Here is a 15,667-nt window from a genome sequence, read left to right as displayed (position 1 = left end):
TCTGTTTACTTTGCTGAAGTAGCGCAATTGGCCAGCTATAGAGAGAAGCCAGACAACAAACACATGATCAGTCGTCACTACACACATTCTACCAGCATTCTACCAACTGGAACTGTTCCTTACCATTCTTAGAACTGTTCGGCCCAACGGTGGAAAGGCTAATGTGTTCTATTTCCTTTTGATGCAACATGAGACAATGCTCATGTCCAAACACACATCTTTTTGCTTCAAAACACAGATAGTGAAAGGGAACTACCATTAAGGGAGTAATGAGCAAGAGGGAAAGGGGAAGTTCATGGTTACTTACTACTTTCTATCATCTCTTTTTCTTCCATGTTTCCTGCCCTACCATGTCATCTCATGTCATGTGATCCACCCTGCAGGTAAGTGACTTTTATTTTCCCCTATAATCCATTATAGTGTCACCTCTGCTATTCCTATTTACTGAAAGACAGAAAAGGTGACAATGTGTTTTTGTTGGGAAATGCAGTCCTAATTGTTAATGTTATGCTGTAGAATAATGATTTTAAAGTGATCAGTAAGATAAATGAGATAATGTATGGAATTTTATTTTATACACAAATCACAAATATGGCAAATAATAGCAGCCATGTTGTAAGAGCAAATGCTTTGCTGACATGTTTTAAATTTGTTGTGCTTGAGTTTGGATGAGTGTAGAGCAGGTAGTTTCCCTATGTTCACAGAAAAACTTAATTTGTTTTCTTTCAGTTTCATTTGATCATGCTATTATTGTGAGGTTTGCTTTGGTTTGAACATTTGATCATGCTATTATTGTGAGGTTTGCTTGGTTTGAAGAATTGTGTGGCAAGGTCAATTTGGTGTCAAATGAGGATCAAAGAGCAGAAATTAATTGATAATATGTACTGCTCTTGTTAATGATCTTTTGTAAATATTCTTTCATAAATTGTTTGACAAATATGTTCTTACACATACATACTCACGCGTGTGTACACAAACACTGTAGTAGCAGATGTTCAGTGTGGAAATATTACTTGTCTGAAAATGGATGGCTGCTGCCATCCAAGTGAAGCGTGTCTGTCACATCTCAGCGATAGCATTAATCCAGATGTTCTAATCTCAGATCAGATCCAAATGTATCAATGGCCCTTCTGGATGGACAAGGTTGCTAAGAGACATGTGAGCAGGGTTGACGGTGTGTAGATCAGGGGCTCTTAACACTGGAGTGTGTGTAAAGATGGAGAACACACATATAAAAACTGACAGGAGTGATCAGAGGACAGCAGAGACTGTCATTCAGTCTTAGGAAACACAAATAGAATGCAGACAAAAAAAATTCTAAATAAAATGCATGCCATGAAATTAAAAACATTCTTACAAATACACAATGGCTACATTTACATGCAACCAAATAATCTGTTTGTAATCGGATTGACGGCTCAGTTGGACTGAAAAGCCTTCATGTAAATACCTTAATCGATCCGATTGAGCTCGAGTTTTATCCCCATTGGCATACACTAGCTGTTTTTAAATGTGCTATATAAATAATCTCACCTTGACCTTGACCTGACCTCTCTGACCATCTTATTTGCTCCTCCTGCCACATTGTCTTATAAAATATTTTTGTAGAATTGATCATCATGGCATTTACTTCACAGAATTTTCTTTTTTTTAATCTAAAATCCTCTCCCACTGGGAGAGGTTGTGTCATATTTATCCATAAAGCTACATAAGAGCAACTCCACCCACAGGGATTATATCGGTAACTCATAACCAAAAGTTTATCCTCTTGTAGTAGTAGTCCCACCTCCACTATGCAGAGCACAGGGAATTAGCTGGAGCCTCTCTCGAGACAGTAGGCAGGAAGGAGGCAGTTCCCCAGACGGCCTTGCTTTTGTCTGGGGGTTCAACTGAGGCAAACAGGGTCGACCCCATGAAACAGAAGCCATAAATTACTTCACAGCAATCATCCCAGAGCTCTAAAAGCCAAAGCCTTAAAGAAAATGGAAAATCTTGTGATGAGTACTGCGGCACCATCTGCTTGCCCCGAGGTCAGACACGGGCACATTCCGGGTTCTTGTTGTGTGTGAACATTCCTTAGCCTTAATGTGTCACAATGGCTATTTGTTTTATGACTGATCATTGGAGAATGCTGCAGTCAACATGTTCAGAGACATATAGCATTTTACGTTATGTTATTTAGGCTTGCATGATATAGGCTAGACCTGGATGACAGAGCTAAAGAAATCAAATTTCTCAGCCTTTTAAAGATATATATATAAAGTTGACTTGACTTTCTCAAAACTCAAAACTTCTCTCCTAAACGAAATAAACTAAACTGCAAAAATGACCCCTCACATTACATTTAAACAACTATACAGGATTCAACAAAAAAATTCCTTTTCATATGTCCACTTAAACTAAAGCTAACATTTTGCACAGCAGACACTTGCATATCCTCCTTTTTGAATGTGATTTGTTTCCGCCGTCCCCTTCTGCCTCTTGCTACCAAAGAACAGCTTGATGGCATGACCCAGGCAGAGTTTTATCCCCATTGCACCAGTTTCATAATTAGCACCCTCCCTCCGCTGCTTCTGATGGGTAATGACACATTTGCAAATTAATTCTTTGAGCTTGACCACAATTAGCATATGGAGATAGGGCTCGCGCAGCCGGCCCCCAAGCATGACTGCTGAGATGAAAGAGAGAGAGGATCAGGCAGAGGTTAAAGGTCAGCTTGAGTTTATTATGTCTGAGCAGAGATAGATCTCTTAACCACATTTTTGTGTCGCATTTGTTGATCTATTTATTTCATCAGTCTGGCGTCCATATGCATTATTTTGTACACATACAAGGGTGAGCAGACAGGCCAGATTTTACGAGGCAGCTGAGGTGCAGTTGAACAGTATTTTTCTTAATAATTAATCTTATCTTCAGTTACGTGCTAGGGGTAGCATCTTTTGGCCTCCATATAATAGCTTATAACAGCCTTGTAGTTGAGACCAGCTCAACTGAGTCCAACTCCAGACTCAAGACCTGAAAGGTCTTCAATTGAGAATGTCTTTTCTACTCAAAAAGAAAAAAAAAAAAAAAACAGAAAGCGATCTGATTACATTAGCCTATAACCCGCTGCGCTTAGTCACAGCTAATACGCATCATCTTTTCTAGATTTTGGTCAAATGTAGGCTAAAGAAATAAAAGTATTTTTAAGATATTTAAAAATGTGTGCTGCATTGTTAAAAAAAAAAAAAAAAAAAAAAAAAAAAAAAAAAAAAACTAGTCTAGTACAAAGAAATACAACCAAACAATAGGTCTATACTGATTTTAAGTATGTTTATTACTAAGGCATAGTTCACAAAAAATAATGTAAAAAAATTGCATTTGTTTATTTTCTAGCTATAATGTATTTATGTGTGAGTGAATTAATATACTTTATATAATATATTAAAATGTTAAAAATAAATTAAGATGTCTTCCTTTTGAAAAACAGGCTGAAGGATATGTTCATTACATAAATAGTTACAATATATTGCAGTATATCAATAATATAAATACATACTTTAAACCCACTAAAAGCTGTAGTAAGAGTAAAATAAAATGCTTAGTATGCTTTCCGTAATTACACTTAAAAAGTATTCTTGTGTCTTGGCATATTTCTTCAAAGCATTACTAAGCATATATTTATTACCAAAGTACTTCTAGTATACTTTTTCAAAATATATCAAAATGCTAGTCAATTCATTTTTAATGCACATCAAGTAAGCACGTCAGAAGCACAATTGTGCTATAAATATACTATCTGAATTTCAAGTGTTTTTTTTAATACATTTAATAAATTTTTAATACATTTAAGAGTACTTCTTTTTCACCCAGGAGGAAAGTACCTTTAGCTTGGACTCAAACTCTACTCAGGATACTAAAGGCGGATTCTCTTATACCTCATTGAGATATTAGCTTTGTCTTCAGATGTTTTCAGTTTTATTTTAGGAGAAACATTATTATTATTTTTTCTTTTTTACTAATATTATGAATACTGAAATTTAATAGCATTACATATTTTAGAATATCAAGGGTTACTAATTTAAATTTATCTTCAATGCCCAGCATTGTATATGCACCACATCTTAGAGGAAAGAAAAATAAAAAATTAGATCTCTTTAACATCTCAAATATTTCTACTAGACTGAAATGAGGTTACTTTAACATCAAATTGAGACTTTTACTTGAGTCTCCTGCTTCTCAAATGTGTCTCCTGAGACAAAAATTTAAAACACTCTCACAGTCTCCTTTAAAGTTTTAGAAGATAACTCATAATCATCACACACTGTGCTCAGAATCTTCTCCTTAGAGTCTGAAGATCTCTAACATTTATCTCCTCTACAGATTAGAAGAGATTTCATCAACATCACACACTGTGCTCAGACTTTTCTTTTAAACTAAAGACTCCAGTGGTCCCACATTCGTCTCAATAACATCAAATAACAAATTACTGTGTCAATAACACAGTTTTTGTCTCAAGCAAAAGTCTCCAGTTGATATTAAAGTAATCTCATTTCGGTCTAGGAGAAATATTTGAGATATTAATCAGATCTCACTTTTGATTTTTCTTTCCTCTGGGAAATCAAAATGAGCCTGTTCAACAAAGTACAGGCATTTGCGTCTGTGATCCCTTTCTTCTATAGCCTTTCACAAACACACTCAACAACATGAAGGGTCCTAGTGTTTTCAGGCAGGCAATCTCAGACGAATCTGTTTTTGTATGGATGCCACACCTGACTTGGGCAGACATAAGTCTGTTGGTAGCATGCGCAGATCTCCATTGTCTCTTTAAAGCTTTTCAGTCATCGTCTGTTCAGACGCACATGCATTACACATAAACATTATTTTATTTTTACAAAGAAAACAAGCATCTTTCTTAGAGGGAAATGGACCATTGTGTACCTGCTTCCAATTTTTTTTTTTCTAAATGCCTAATCGTACAAACCATCGTAAATAAATCATAAATCCTGTTAAACATTTTCTTTTATGGTTTGGGTGGGGCTGTGGTGATTTCTAATATTTTTTTCTGGAAAAAAAAAAAAAGATAAGTCTAGTGTCTCTCCTGTGTGACTGCAGCTCACTCCAAGTGTTCTCAGCAGGACTGGTCTGACTCTGTTTCTTAATCTTTTCTCTTTTTTTTTTGTATCTCTCTTGTTGTTTTTTTTTTGTTCTGTGGATCTGCGGAGGATATTTTTAAACCCACACCCACTGCGAGTGTGTGTGTGTGTGTGTGTGTGTGTGTGTGTGTGTGTGTGTGTGTGTGTGTGTGTGTGGTTGGAGGGTGGGAAGTGGCTGGGTCATGACAAGAAAGCCATAAGAGATACAGAGGGAAAGAGAGCACTTCACTGGCATAATTGTTTACATACAATATTTTTGTATTGTATTTGAATATTGTACTGTATATTTTACCTTTTATTTTATTTTATCTCTCTTCTTTTAGCGTGTGTATTGATGTGCTGGCAGTATCGCATATAAACAATCATGCCGTTAAAGTACTTTGACACTGAAACTGAAATTGAGAGACAGAAAAGAAAAAAAATACCAAAAGAAAATCTGTTGTGTTCATGTTGTCTTGCGCTCATCCCGCTGTATCGTCACGCCACCCTGGAAATGCTGTGTGTGCGTGCGCGTGTGTGTGTGTGTGTGTGAACCAGCTGTTGTTTTCACCATCCGTCTAAATGTGTGAGGCTCAGATGTTCTGCAGGTTAAGATGACAACGTTTTAAGGGCAGATCCATTGGAGCAGGGACGTGAACAGATGCCCTCAATGCTGAATAATGCCCCTGTGTCACCCCCCTGCTTTATAGACCAATCATGTGCCATTTAAGCACCATCCCAGTGTACTGATAATGATGCTCATGGGAGGAACCATCAGCGGGCACAACCACTTCCCTTCTTGACTCTCTCTCTCTCTCCCCTCCTCCCCTGCTATCCATGCTGTATCCTGAGGGGTTTCTTCTCCTCCCCCTCGTGCTTCTAGAAGACGCTGAATGAGTGCGAGAGGAGAGAGAGACTGAGAAAGGAAGGCAGCCGCTTTCTTTACAAATCCTCATCCTGGGATGGAGGAAGAGATTCATCGTCGCAGGACAAGCCTCTAGAAGGATTATTTATATCGCTTTTCGGCATGAAATACTAAAACACAATCACAGCGCTGTTTTTGTTTTTTGTTGGGTTTGGCTTGTTGATGACCCTCCATCTGACCCTGCACACATGCACACACAGCTCACCCTCTATCAACCTGTGAGTCGGGCAGTTCAGACATGACAGGTTGACTTGTGAGATCTGTGAGCCACAAACCTTTAGCCCGACTTTGGGTGCACGGGGCAGATTTCTCTGCTGGACGGGTCGGTTCGTGCCATACCTCCTGACTTCAGCACCCACCAACATGACACTATAACAGAGACCATGTTTGGACTAAAAGCACCTCTTTACTACCTACCAGGTGAGTTTATTTCAAAATCACTTGTGCGTGTTCTCCTTAAGTTACTTTCTTAAGTAACCAAATCAGAAACACATCTTCACCACGTGTGATTCTAGAGTCACTGCGATTCAAGGTGTGTTAAGTTGTGTATGTGTGTGGAGGGGGTGGTTATGCCAATATCATTTGTTTTTAAATGTTTTTTTTAACTGTGATTGCCATTAGATTTCCATTACTGTAATACAGCAGTAAACACAATATAACAAATACTACCACAACTGTTCAATATTTAACTTTTTGTATTGTACCAGAAACCTGTTCAGTGTGTATGGTTTTATTTTTAAATATTTAAATAAATTTTTTAAAGAGTTAATTTGGGCAAATATCAAGCACACACTCATAGCACTAATTAATTTCATAAAGCAGTCTCATGATAGTGTCTTCTTCGAGAGGCTGAGAATGTGTGAAAATTAAAATTATGATTCTGTGCTGCTTCACCTGAAATGTCAGATGATGAATGGTCAGTCCAAGATCATGTTTGATATAAAAAAAATCAAACACTTAGACTGTTGTGTGTGTAGGAAACACTCTCTGCCTCTTCATGATGGATGAGTGAACGCTCTCTCTCTCTCTCTCTCTCTCTCTCTCTCTCTCTGTGTGTGTGTGTGTGTGTGTGTGTTAAGGTGTTAAGGGCAATGTGGGGCAGATTTTTCACCCTGCCCTCTGACAGAAGGTCTGCTAAGCTGACACTTACTACACATGAATAATTAATGAGAATGAGAGTCTGTATAGGCCAGACTACAAGTGAGCTCATGATTATTAATAAGCACAGACAGATATGATTGCACAATCCAACAAACAGAACATGAAAAGACCTTAATATAGACTTGAATCTCTCTGTCGCTTTCTCTTTTTGCATGGCTGTGCTAAATGTTGGGAATAAAAGAATGTTTGACAAAAGCTGCCGCTTTAATGTAAGTCAAATCAGTAGCTGCCACTACTGATTTGACATACATTATGAGGACTTATTCTCTTCATAATATTAAGTATTCAGGTGTCAGGTCTTTACCTCTACATTATGAGAACATCCAGCTATAATTCAAATGGCTAAATAAACATACCAAACAAATTTTCATTGTAAACTGAAAAAATGCATAAACTTTTCTGTGAGCATTATAATTATGGGTGGAGTTAGGGGATAGAAAATATCATTAACCATCACTCCTATGGAAATTCCTCCTAATGGGCTATCAGTGTGTCCATGTGTGTGATCTTTGGTCATATTGAGAGATCAGGGATCAGTTAACATGTCACAGCCACGTGTGTGCATGTAGCGATCTCTCTGAAACAGACACACAGCCCACAAAAGAGCAAACTGTGCCAGATCGTCTTGTGTATATTCGGCCTTGTGCTCTGTCAAAGGCACTGTTGTATCACTGTGTGTGTGTGTGTGTGTCTCACGTACACACATTGCCTGCCTTCCCATCTGAAGCACGGTTGCCTTGGAGACAGTGTCAGACGCACGGTTCTTCAATGATTACTTGACAAGAAAAAAGAGGCACATTAAAGGAACAGAGGAGAGAGACAGAGAGCACTGCCTGCAGTACGCTAATGATTAGAGGGGGTATCACAAAGCCCACACATAGAAAAATTAGCAGAACTGGAATGCCCGTCATTCACAAAGTTCCATATTATTTGTTGATGCTTTAATATGTTGATGCTTTGAGTTACCAATGAGAATGTAGTGCTTTAATCTGCTGATTTTCTCCACAAATCAGAAAAAAGGCCAGGCCTAGTAGGTCTCTTTCTGTTGCCTGAGAGTGGTTCCGGAAGCAGGGCAGATAGGCTCGCCGCTATCAGACTCGACACACTCTAATGAAGAAACGTCTCTCTGACAAAGTCTATCCAGTCCCCACTGTAATGTCTGTGAATTCGGAAGCCTCTGTTAATCCTCTGACCCCATTTTGGCATATTTAAGGGATCAGTTATCTTTGCATGTTCTAGTCAGATGTGATTTTTCACATGATTTCATAGTATTTTTCATGTGAAATTCCAAGTACTCAAGTATCATAGTTACTCTAAATGATTGTTCTGTTACATTTCTCCCCTTACGCAAAGAAAATATATCTCCTAATATATAAACGATGAATATATTAAATGATATAACGGATATAATAAAATGTATATAATAAGATATACAGAATAATATATTGTTTAAATATATTACAATATATTGAATAATACATAAGGAATTGCCACTTTCATGTATTGAAAAATATGTGACAATATATTTACTTATATATCACAAAGTATGTAATTTTATATTCAGTAATAGACTTTATAATATATAGATGTACATGTTCAACATATAAGCACAAACATGGAAATATATATTTCTCATGTTTAACGATCATTTATTATATTATTGTTTTTTATTTTTTTTTTTAGTTTGTTTAGTTTGGAATATGATAAGCTGATCTTATTATAGTAATTAGTTAAATGAACAAACTATTACTGTGCTGTAAAGTGCTCAGCCATTACTTATTAAATAAAGTAATATATAGTCTTAATGGTGTTTGGACAATCGTCAACCTAACTTCAGGCTCTGCTCATCAGCACAACAGTAACCCCACAACCTCAGACATACTAAAAAACCCTTTTAAATTTCAAGATAATACAACATTAAACACTAACAGATCTCCCCCTATAATAATATTGAGCACAAACACATAAAATAACACTTAATTACTCTCCTTTATCAGTCAGAAGCAAAGCACGCTGGGAACTAGAAATGTGCTGTAACTAATTCTGTGCATGTGTGTATATATGTGTCTACATAATTTCACATTTATATAGGAACATGTATGTGCAATATATACTCAATAAAGGACAAAACTTTATGAATATTAGATGTATTTTTGTCTTCAAATATATTTGTATATATTAATATATAGCCATACATTGTCAAAGCATATATTGCTGTATATTGAAAAATATGTGCACTAGTTTCCCATATATATGTAAATGTATTATGTCATATATATATATCGCATTATATTTCACATTATATTTATTTCCATATACTTTTTGTTCCATAAGGGTCTATTTTCATGCAGTGGTGTCTTGTATGCAGTGTTTGGTTACTTTAAAAAAGTAATATATTACTAACTAATTACATAATCAATATTGTATTTAAATTACTTTTTTTTGTTCCATAAGGGTGTATTTCAATAAGTAACATAATTATTCAAATCATTAATTACTTTTTTAAATCCATCTAAACCTTGATGCATAGTCAATAAAAATGAAAGACTTAATTCTGTCAGTTTGAGTTAAACATGGAATAGTTGAACCTTTTAGCTTTAAAACAACTGTAATACTTTTAATAAAAGCATTTTAATAAAAAACATTATCTGAATAACAGAAAAGCTTAAGAAATGTTAAATAAGTTTTAAGTAACTTTTATAAAATTGCTGCGCCAGCACGCAAAGACACTGGGCCTCATTTATCAATCTAACGTAGAAACGAGCGCAGATCCGTGCGCACAAATCAACTTACAACATGTGATTTATGAAGTTTTAAGAACCTTTTTTAAATATGAAGTATTTGTTTGGGTTTTTAATTCTGTTTTGAGCATATATCTTTTAAAATAAACTAACTTTTATGTTTGGTTGACTGCATTGTAGTTTGATGATGAATGGCTGAAATGTCAGGCAATGGTTGAACTAGGCTGTGCGATCAGATGGATTAAATCAAATAAAGATATTTTTTTTTTTGGTTTGGTTGATTTTGGTTTTGTGATCAGATGGATTAAATCAAATGCACTTTTTTTTTCTTCTTTTGTTAATCTGTTATTATATGAAGTGAGTGAGTGACGTGACATTCAGCCAAGTATGGTGACCCATACTCAGAATTCGTGCTCTGCACGAATCCCATCCGAAGTGCACACACACAGAGCAGTGAACACACACACACTGTGAACACACCCCCAGAGCAGTGGGCAGGCCATTTTATGCTGCGGCGCCCGGGGAGCAGTTGGGGGTTCGATGCCTTGCTCAAGGGCACCTAAGTCATGGTATTGAACGTGGAGAGAGAACTGTACATGCACTCCCCCCACCCACAATTCGTTGCCGGCCCGAGACTCAAACTCACAACCCTTCGATTGGGAATCCGACTCTCTAACCATTAGGCCACGACTTCCCACATTATAGCCTATTATAATATATTTTGTGTGATCCTATTTATTTTAATTCCTTTTTTATTCCTGTTTTTTTTTTTTCCTTTCACAGAAGTGCTGCAGGTGCATGATGTGACAATTGAATCCTCATGTTCTTGTTTTACGCTGCTATTTTGCGCATATAAAGCTAAAGCCCTGTGAAAAACCAACAACAACACAAAAAAAGACATTCTAATCTTAGATGGTTAACGATCGACTAATGAGCTTCGTTTTGGCAGTCAATAAATAATAATTTACAATTCTTCACCATATGTACTATGCTGCGCGCAAGTTATTATACGCAATTTCTGTCGTAAGTTCATTTCGTAAATAAGGCCCACTGCATTCAGTTTTACCTTTAGATGATAAATTTATATTTCAAATTCAATATTGATTTTAGAACTGTTGGAATTATTTACAGTATGTAACACAAGTACTTTATTAAGTAACTGTAATTACCTAAAAATGAACAGTAATCAGTATTTTACTTTTTTTCAGTTGAAAAAGTAATTTAATTATAATAATGCATTCCGTGCATGTGTTGCCTTGTCTGTTTGTGAGTTAAATGTGTGAACTGTGATGAAAAATATTTTCACTCTGTGTTGTGCATCCTTTAAACATGCTTTCATTTAAACAAATGATAACATGTCTTTATTGAATGCTTTAAAACAACCAATGTGACATTTGGATGGTACGTGGATAAGCATCACCACAGCCACTTCTGTTGTGAGACTGGGCGAGTTGAGCACACATCACACTCGTTGAGTCCTGCTATAGAGTAAAAAAATTCATGATTTGACGTTTTGGGTTGTTTGTGTGGTTTCTAGTTCCATATAATTTTAAGTATGTTTTGTAGAAGATACACAAAACCAAGTATAACACTTCAGTTTCACTCCACAGAAACAGTCTTTGATGGTCTAAGTTTTCTTGTCATCTTTCATATCTATCATTTCCTCTCTTGTTTCGGTGTCTTTTAAACCGCAGCGCTCTTTCTCAGGGCAGCACATGCGTTATGTGTTAGTTTTCTTCAGGTTTGTTTGCCGGAGGGGATTCTAGAGGAGCCAGAGTGACAGGATAGACGAGTTACATGTGACGGTTGGTTACCTAGAAAAAAGAACAAAGACATAATGGGGGAAAAAAGATATTAAAGTAAGAAGTGGAAGAACTGGCCTTATGAAAGGCAGCTGCTTCTTTCTTGAGCATTTAGACAGTCAGAAGCCCAAATTAGAAGAGATCCCAGTGATCTGCTGTGAACCTGTGACTAAACACCTCACATTCCCAAGAGGAGGAACTTACACCTGTCTTGAACATGGTTTTAGTGGATTAAAGCTGTAAGTATTTAAACTTGTCCTCATCTGCTGTAAAAGAGACAATTTAACACTGATAAAGCGGAGCTCTTTGACATTCATCTGTTCCACCTCATCATAGCTTGCCTTGAACTAAAGCTTCATGGATTAAATGAAGGCTCTTAACATTAACAATACTGATGAAGACAATGGCATTAACTTTTACGCCCCCTGCGTCTCTCATTTGCTCTTGTTTTCCTGTTGATCATTTCTGGTTGATTGGTCGATTGACTTTCATGTTCCGACACTGCTAGAGTTTGAGATGTGTTAGATTATACCAGTCCTAGAGATTTTTAACTGTGCATTTTAACCTACCGAATGCGTTTTCTTTTGGAAAAAAATGGTTATTGATATCCAACATAGATACTTTTACTATTAAACATTTACTACATCATTAAACCACATGTAATAGAGTCATTTTACAACAGGTATAGCAATTACCATTACTAAATGGCATAGCAATGAAGAGAATTATATGTAGTGTTTTACAGTGGATTGAAATGTGTTTCATTCAATAAGAGTTTAGTGTCAACTGTATGTGCATATTGCATATTATACAGTATTTGCATTTGAATGCATGAATAAAACACCTTACTGGTCTCTCCTACTTCCTTATTAGCTATGAAAGCCATGATCGATACATGTTTCTTTCTATGAGGTTCATGAGTGTGTTAATGAGAGAGTCTCTTCTTCATCTCCTACAGTTCATCTTTACTAATAATTCATTTCCTATATGCATTCACAAATGTCCCTCTTTCTTTTTTCTTACTAACATGCAAACTTCACAATAGAGCTTGGATGAATACTCTTTTTTTTTTTCAACTAGTGATCCAGAAAAGTAGTCTACTAGTCAGTGAATGTTTACCTTTTATAAATGACATGCAACACAGGATTAGTAGTCTGACAGCAAGCTAGAAAGTGTATTGAACACAGCTGAGAAACAAAGGCTTGCATATCTCACAAAAACAGACATGCTACACTTTAGTTTCTACCAGCCTCTCTGCATTTCATGGGTGTCAGTATTTGGGTAAAATATGAGTACTCCAAGTGCACTATTTTAGAAGCTCACTGTGTGGTTAACTTATAACTTGCTTTGTGAACTCAACATGTTTTAGATTAATTTTATTTTCACATTCCAGTGTCACAATCCAATAATTTTTTTGTCCATTACAGGTTAATATACTGTAGATAACAATTAGGATACATCTCGTTTATTATTAATCACTTGTTGTTTTGTATCTGGTCACAGAGAAAAACAACTATTAAGTCCAAGCCCAGTAAGCTTAAATAAATGATGGACTGGTACATTTATGTATATGTTGTCATAGTTCCTGTTCTCCTCATCCTCCGATCATCATCATGTGTCAGTGTGCTCCTTGTGTGTGACGTACCTCCGTACTCACCGACGTTCACTCGAGATGTGTGCTCCCTCTCCGCTTTTGAAGTCCACTATCTCCTCCACACCTGCAAAGAGATTAATATCATTACTGTTTCTTCTCTCCATTGAAGTTCTGTACCATTTACTCACCTGCTTCTGTTACCCGTGCTTGCTGGAAATAATTTGGAAATGGTTGAACTGCCTACCATCTCTCGGAGTCTTAACGTTACATATATGCAATGCAGATCATTATTACAGGAATATCATCTTTGTTTGTTCGTTTGTTATTTTTTGCTGAGCCTTTAATTCTAGGTCTTGCAGTGAACTGACATAGCTACTTTTACATGCAAATATAAAATTAATTTTAAAATTTCAACTTGTGTTCCATGGATAAACATAATGTTTGAAGTAACTTGAGGATGCATAAAATAAAGACTGAATAGTCTTTTTTTTTTTTTTTTTGGAGATTCCCCATAAACCAGATGCATGGAGAGTCCCCGTAAACAACAAGTGTGTGTGTGTGTATGCGCTATCTGTGGGTGTAATGTTTAAAGTCTTTTGGCCTACACCATCTGTCATTCGCCCTAGTGGTTGGCCTGCCAGGTGGCAGTGCCCTGGACATGACTGTACAGAGCCTCTCTTCAATGTACTGCTTTATAAAGCCTACACCTGTGATGCTAAATGACTTCCTTCTGTGCTATGCTTTGTTGTTTGAGTCAATCATGATGTTGTTTCTGTGACAGCTGCTATGTTCTGATCAACTTCAGACTTGTGTTGCAAACACAAAAGTATGAGAGAACAACGGACAGAAAAGAGAAATACAGGGGTTTGTGCTGGTAGAATACCAATGTGAATACCAATAAAGCATGTTCTTCTAAATCTCAAAAGACTCACAAGATTTGCTGGTTTATATACTGATGTAGAAGGTGCAGATATCTTAAAAGAGTAGAGTATAGGAAAGGGGTTTGGTATTAAATGAACAGGTTGTTTTCGAACTGGATTGCAAAAGTTCTGTTACATTGGGGAAGGATTAAAAGCAGATTGGTTGTGATAAAGAGTATATACAGTATTGGAAGGCTTGTGATTGAAAGGCCTATTGATGTGGAACATTTCGCAACATATATTATGAAGTGTTCAGAGAAACTTTCAGTAGAAAGAAGGTGGAGAACATTCTGCAAGATAGATGATTAGATTGTGTTTACACTGATGGAACTGGAATTCTTGGAATTCAACAGCAAATCTCTCCTGTACATGAGCAAGATCACCAGAAACTGTCTACGTTTGGGCATCTCACAACATGAAGATGACTGGTGATGGTGGTGTCCACATAACAGCATCCCTAGAAAGACTATACTGATCAACTGTTTGCTACCACAGCAGTGATTTCTGTTTATGTATCTTACTTGTAAAGGTTCAAAACCTTAATGTTTTTGTCTAAAATCTTGCACTTTTCCTCTGTAATTTGAAGCAAATACCAGGAAACAATGTCTTGTCCTCCCACCATGCTGCAGAGGAACACTTTAAGATATCTTCCTTTTTCACTGTTCTTTTGAGCCATGGAATGCCGACTGCTGAGAATCATTTAAAAGCAGACTGGTTTGAGTGCTAAGCCTTTAAAGAGTCCCAAAATAGAAAATCTTTTTTTCTTTCTCCAACTCTTCTTGTCTCTTCCGCTTCCCACCTCTTCTCTCAAACTTGACGGCTCCCTTATTTTATCTGTTTGTATTCTCTCAGAATCAGCGTCAGTGGGTGGTGGGTTGACGTGGAAACGTCTGCCTGCTGTACAGTTGCCCAAGCATGAGTAAGGAAGCCTGTTGTCTTCTATTACATCCTATAACCTAGCAAGAAACTGACGTGTGAAGTTACAAAGCTCTGGGGTATGACTCAACTGTAACCACATCTCTAATGTAGGCTATGCATATGCATGAGACGAAAGAAGCTTTCTTTCTTTGGAAAAGACACTGCTATTGCTCATGTTTGCTTGTACCTGTATCTTTTGTGAGCTTTTTCTTGTTTGATGGCTCGTTGCCAACCAGGGAAGATGCTCACTGGTAAGGATGTTATCATAGCAGTGTTTTGGTAGTCTATAAGTGCTGGCAGTCAAGTGTTTAAAGGAGACATGTTCATGATCTCAGCTGTATCATTATCATGCCTTTACTACTTTTCAAGCAGTTAAACCTAAGATATAATGCTTGAGAATTTCCAGAGGTTAAATAGCACTCAGGTGGAAGGATTTTGCACAAGCCCTTAAGGCCTCTTGTGTTGATGCAGTTAGGTAGGTAAAGGGTGTTT

General features: G+C 36.7%; 1 protein-coding gene across 4 annotated transcripts in view; it reads left to right on the top strand.

Annotated features, from left to right (window-relative positions):
* Positions 1-15,667, top strand: part of gse1b (Gse1 coiled-coil protein b) — a 212,204-nt gene that overhangs the window by 126,435 nt on the left and 70,102 nt on the right. The window contains exon 1 of one of the 4 annotated variants that reach the window (XM_042774996.1): positions 5,759-6,459. The exons of the other annotated variants lie outside the window; for them this stretch is intronic. Coding sequence (XP_042630930.1) covers positions 6,423-6,459 — 37 coding nt within the window. The 5' untranslated portion in view covers positions 5,759-6,422. Of the gene's footprint in view, positions 1-5,758; positions 6,460-15,667 lie in introns of those variants that run through there. 4 annotated transcript variants of the gene reach the window in all.

Source organism: Cyprinus carpio, chromosome A18, assembly GCF_018340385.1.
Source record: "Cyprinus carpio isolate SPL01 chromosome A18, ASM1834038v1, whole genome shotgun sequence".
Taxonomy (NCBI): Eukaryota; Metazoa; Chordata; class Actinopteri; order Cypriniformes; family Cyprinidae; genus Cyprinus; species Cyprinus carpio.
Note: the sequence above shows the minus strand (reverse complement) of the source record. Positions and strands in the feature narration are given on the sequence as shown.